Genomic DNA, 5,295 nt, shown 5'->3' on the forward strand with positions numbered 1-5,295 from the left:
ATAAATTGAGACCACAACGGATCATAATCCAATTGGAATTTTATTAATTATAGCAAGTAGAATATGAGCAAAGACAGCGCTGGACGACAGGGGAGTCTGCGCTCCGCCAACTGCCGTGCTGAGCAGTTCAAACAGTCCCTTTTTATACATCTTTACTTCCGTGTTCATGAAGTAGTGGAGGTACTCTGCGCATGCTTCAGCTGTTGTTAGGGGGTCGTTTTCTGCCTCCTGATGGTCGTTGAGGCCGAAGCGAGAAGTCTTCCTCTTTTGTCCCATTGTTGACCCCTCTACTCCTATGTCCTTTGTTCGTCTTATCTCTGCCATTTCCTGGAACATCTTACAGCTATCTTTAGGCAACATCTGCTATGTTTGCATAAGCGATAAGCGATTGCGGTTGGCGACTCTTAGGCCATCTCTTCATGCAGGCTTGATGAAGCACTGGAGATGATCACGTTGGTATTTAGCTTGTCACTGGCTATTAGCACTAGCCCGCCATTTATAAATCTGCACAGGAGATGCTGAGTGACGGCCTCAGAGGGTATTTGGCAATCCCGTATTTCTTTGTTTTCAGGCTAAAGGTCCCGCGTTACGGAAACTTGATCTCAGCTGATGTACGAGCTTGGTGCTGGGAAGGCCGTTTCCTTAAAAGTCTTTTTCTGCAGCTCTCTGGTGGCGGGAACTTGATGCTATTGACCAACAAACAGCTGCATGTGCTTGCGTTTCTTGTCCCGTTTGTAGGTGAGCAAGAGCATACGGTGAGCGTCAAAATAAACACCAGTATGGAGAGCCGGTGGGTTCTTGCCCGTGTCAACAGGAGCGTAACTCGCTGCGCGGCTGTTTGCTGACCACTTAACTGACATTTCCAAAGGGACATGTCCGGGCAGCAGCAGGCTGCTCTTGCTCCGTTGCTGTGGTTACAGCCCGGCAACAGTTGCCAGGGCGCAGGGAGCTCAGCTCCGTGTTGTGGTTACAGCCCTGCGACAATTATGACCACATAGGTCGCAAGGCTCCATTGGCTTGGCCACAGCTCCGTGAGCGTTGCAGCGGGCAGTAGAGCTGCAGTGGCTGCTACGTACGCAGTGGGGCTGGAGAGCCAAGGCAGCAGGAGCAGCATCATGCTGGGCCAGAAGCCAAACCTCAGCAAGCGCATCCGTGAGATGCGGGCCAGCATAGCCCTGCAAGGTGCTGCCCCGTTGGCTTTGCATTATGGACTGGGCCAAGTCGGGGGCTTTTGGTCCCCGCATCGTCCTGCACGGTACCAACAGCTCCTCAATGTCCTGCAGGGCTAGCGAGGACGTTTTACTCCAAGCCAGAGGAAGAAAAGTTCAATGAGAACCGGGAGCTGCTGCCCCAGCTGCGAGAGGCGGTGCAGGAGGATACCCGTGTCCTGGGCCGTGTGCGGAAGGTACCAGCAGGTCCCATTTGCTGCCTCCGTGACTGTGGCTCTGCCGGAGCTGCAGAGCCAGCTTCTCCACTGGTCCTCTCCGGGAGCAGGAAGTGCAGGGCAGCAGGAGGCTGGGACCGTCCCCAGCCTGGCACTGATGTGCTCTCTGCCCTTCTTTGCCCACAGCATGAGCTCACCCTCTCTGAGGCTTGCGCAGCGGAGCAGCCCTTGGGCATTGCTTTGGCCAGTAAGACGGTGGAGGTAATAGCAGAGTCCAGCGGGCGCAGGCTGCTCGCAGCGGGCTGTGGTTCAGGGGATGCTCAGAAGGACGGGTTGTAGGGAACAGGGACCTGGTGCCAGCACCAGGACAGCCCCACAGGGCTGGTGCAGTGAGACACGGGGTGTCCATGAGTGGTCCCGTGGAACCCTTTGCACTGCAGGACCCATCAGTGTCCTCCGTTAGCTCCCTGAGCGGGACCTTTGCCGCAGCAGAGCTCCTGTCCCGCCAAGGGAGCGAGCAGGTGCCAGCATCACCAGCTCTGCCTTGGCAAAGAGTTGTGCGGGCAGGACCCCTTCTCCCGTGGGTGCCCAGCGAGCCCTGACTCCAGCCTGGCAAATGCTCACATCCCACGCAGGTGGCCCAGGAGAAGCTGCGGGCCGAAATCTATGGCCGGGTGAACACGTGCAACATGCTGCTGTACCAGGTGAAGCAGCGGAGCCGGGCCAAGGAGCAGCTGCAGAGGCGGCTGCAGCAGCTGCAGGATGTGCGGATGGACGAGAAGCAGCACCAGGCACAGGTCCCAGGGCCCCTTGCTGGGGTGGCAGCACCCGTGGGAGGGTTCAGTCAAGCCTGCAGCCCTGGGTGGGCGCCGGTCTCAGCACATGGGCTCACCCCTTGTCCCCAACCATCTCTGCCCCAGGTGGTTCGGACGCTGGAGAGCAGCATTGAGAAGACGCAGACAAAAGTCCACGCTGGGCAGAAGGTGACTGCCCTGTACGTGGCGGTGCGGGATGCCCTGAGGAAGGTGAGCTCATCCTCACTGCGCCGTGCTCTCAGCCGCTCCCCCTGCAAAGGCCCTGAAGTGCCCAAGGGGCTGTGCTGGTGGGACACCCTCCTGCAGGAGCTCCTCCTGCTCCCCCCCATCTTCTGTCCCAGCACAGGGCACCCCTGGGACTCAGTGGGCTGTGGCTCCCCGTGTCCCAGGAGCTGGCCCACCTGCCTCTGCACCTGGACGTGCTGAGTGAGACGGCCGAGCTGCAGCACGGGGAGGTGGAAGACATGGAGCTCAGGGCCTCGCATGGTCTCAGAGCTGCTCGTGTAGCCAAGGTGAGACGGTCCAGCGCACCTCAGGGTGCTTTCCTGCCCTGCAGAGCCCACAGGTGGCACCAGGTGCCCAGGCTGCTGAGTCTTCCTTCGAGGAAAAGCAAGACTGAGCTTGGCCTCCCCACAGCACCCTCCCGTGTGTGGCTCTCGGGCCAGGCTGCCCTGCGCTGGGGACAGCTGCCTGAAGCACTGGCCGTGGGGAAGGTGGCATTCTCCATTCTCTAGCTGTCCTTGCTCAGTTTCCTTCCGGGGCTGTTTACTCGGGGTAGGGGGGGGCATTTTTGGTGCTGGCCGTGCCCATGTTAGAAGCCCACAGAGGTCCATTGTAGCTTTGGGAGCCACTTCTTTTCTGCTCTGCTCTGCTCTGCTCTGCTCCAGGAGCACAAGGCCAGGATGGAAGCCCAGTTCCGTGCCGAGAGAGAGCTCAGGGCCCGCACCCTGGCTGCTCGGAAAGAGCGCGTAGACAGACGCTGGCTCAAGGAAGCAGAAGAAAGGCTTCTGAAAGCGGTGAGCTGGGGGGACCTGGCCCAGGCAGGGTTGCAGGCACAGGGCGGGCATCGGTGCCCAGCCTCCCGTGGGTGAGGGGCTGCAGGGCCAGCTCCCCCAGGGTGCCAGCAGCTCAGCGGTGACGATGAACATCCTTGCAGCAAGCCAGGCATGACGTCGCCAGGGACTTGCTGAGCCTGCCCGAGCAGGACCCGCTGGTGGGTGAGTGCCTGTCAGGGTGCAGGGGGGGGATGCGGGCGCAGCCGCAGGCATCCTTCCCTGCCACAACCTTTCCACCCCAGCTGCCAAACCGGAGGCCACCAAGTCCCGGCTGGAGCGTGACGCCTGGCTGACGGAGAAGATGGAGAAGGCCAAGGCTGCGGTGCAGTGCTCCTGCCTCTGGGTGAGCTGAAAACCCATCTCTGGTAGAAGCTGGGGCTGCTCCAGCCCCAGGGAGCTGAGCCTTGTCTGCTCACCTTGGTCCATTGCAGGGTTATCTGCCCTCCTCTGTCCCCAGAGCCCCCCAGGGCCCCTCTTGTGCAGGCAGGGACGGAACTGCTGTGCTCCACGACACGAACTTGCAGCGGTTCCTGTGGTTCCTGGGGCAGAAACCTCCCCAGGACCGCGGCCCAGATCCTGTACCCTGCAGGAGTGGCCTGGGCTGAGTCCATGTGCTCTCCCCCGGCCAGGACGTCCCCGGCAGGCTCCTGGCACAGCAGAAGTCCCTGGCGGCACTCGAACAGTACCTCAGAGGGCGCCAGGAGAAGCAGCAGGAGCTGAAGAAGGCACTGAAGGAGCTGGAGATGCAGCGGGATGAGCTGAAGTTTCGCCAGCCCGCAGACGCAAGCAGGTGCTGCTGGGCTCCGGACAGCCATGCCAAAGGGGCCACCAGCCCTGGGGGCAGGGGGGCATGTGCATGGCAGGTGTCCCAACAGGGCACCCCTTCCTTTGTCACCCTGCGGCTGCCCACCCCTCCCGCACTGGGAGGGTTTCTGAGCAGAGTGCTGCCCCAGCTCTGGCGCTGGCAGAGCACCCAACGAGGAGCCTTGCTCCTTGCCTGGCACGGGAAGTGGGCCCAGCAGCAGCACGGGGTTGAGCTGCAGGCAGCACCTCTGCTCTGCGCTTGGGGCAGGGGAGAACGTGGGCAGCAGCTTTTGCAAGAGCTCTGGGGCGTCTGCAGCCCTGTGCACTTGGATGGATGTGACCGTGCTTGGCTCCAGGGGGCTGGAGGAGGAGCTGAGGACGAGGCTGCAGTGGGAGGAGGCTCGGCTGGCAGAGAGGCGAGCGCAGCTGCTGAGGAGCCAGGAGACGCTGCTGGACTTTGCAAACGGACTCGACAGCCTCTGGGGCCGTCTGCGGGGCATCACCGTGCCTGGCCAGGTACCCGCACAGGGCCGGGCTGAGCACAGCCCAGGCTCTGCTCGCTGCTGCAACGGCTCCGTGTGGTGACGCTCGGTGCAGCAGCCATCACCCCGAGGGGCTCGCTTTCCCCACCGAGGCTGTTCTCTCTCTGACTCCAGGAGCATTCTGTCAAGGCCGTGGGAGCGCACGAGAAGCTCCAGCAGTGTGAGCAGAAGCTGCAGTACCTGGTGCAGCGGGTGGCTCACCTGCCCCCCTGCAGCCACAGCGAGGACGATGAGGTGCCCGGGGGCTCCATCCCTGCTGCGCTCTCTGGGGACCCACACAGGCTTTCCCGGGTGGCCCAGCCCAAGCCATCCTCCCAGCTGGAGGATGGAGGTGCTCGAGGGAGGAGCCACGGAGCAGCTCAGGCCCCGGTGGCCCTGGGCTCTGTGGGCTGTTCCCTACCAGGGGCACATGGAGCTTGGGCACCCCTTTGGCTGGAACACCCGCCTCCCCTTCAGCTGTGAACACAGCGTCTCTTTCACAGACTTTTGTGAAGGTCAGGCAGCTGCTGGAGAAAACCCTCCTGAACGAGCCGCAGAACCAGAAGGTTTCCTTGGAGGACGTGTGCATGAGGGTCCAAGGTAGGAAAGGGGACACATCCCACAGCAACTGCCCCAGGCATTTCTGGGCGTCCTTGCCCACCTCCCAGTGTCCCAGCAGAGCCCAACCCAGGAGCTGCTCCGGGCGCTGGGGCTGA

At 61.8% G+C, this 5,295-nt stretch overlaps 1 protein-coding gene across 1 annotated transcript; it reads left to right on the forward strand.

Annotated features, from left to right (window-relative positions):
• The first annotated feature begins 1,115 nt into the window (after nucleotides 1–1,115).
• On the forward strand, nucleotides 1,116–5,295 carry LOC136022112 (coiled-coil domain-containing protein 183-like). Its single transcript, XM_065695044.1, has 14 exons — nucleotides 1,116–1,182; nucleotides 1,284–1,405; nucleotides 1,571–1,645; nucleotides 1,825–1,905; nucleotides 1,993–2,181; nucleotides 2,305–2,409; nucleotides 2,589–2,711; nucleotides 3,087–3,215; nucleotides 3,356–3,416; nucleotides 3,497–3,597; nucleotides 3,884–4,044; nucleotides 4,415–4,574; nucleotides 4,715–4,834; nucleotides 5,083–5,295. The coding sequence occupies exons 1-14, from the start codon at nucleotides 1,116–1,118 to the stop codon at nucleotides 5,293–5,295; spliced, it is 1,707 nt and encodes a 568-aa protein (XP_065551116.1).

The sequence above is a fragment of the Lathamus discolor genome, chromosome 14 (assembly GCF_037157495.1).
Source record: "Lathamus discolor isolate bLatDis1 chromosome 14, bLatDis1.hap1, whole genome shotgun sequence".
NCBI classification, from domain to species: Eukaryota; Metazoa; Chordata; class Aves; order Psittaciformes; family Psittacidae; genus Lathamus; species Lathamus discolor.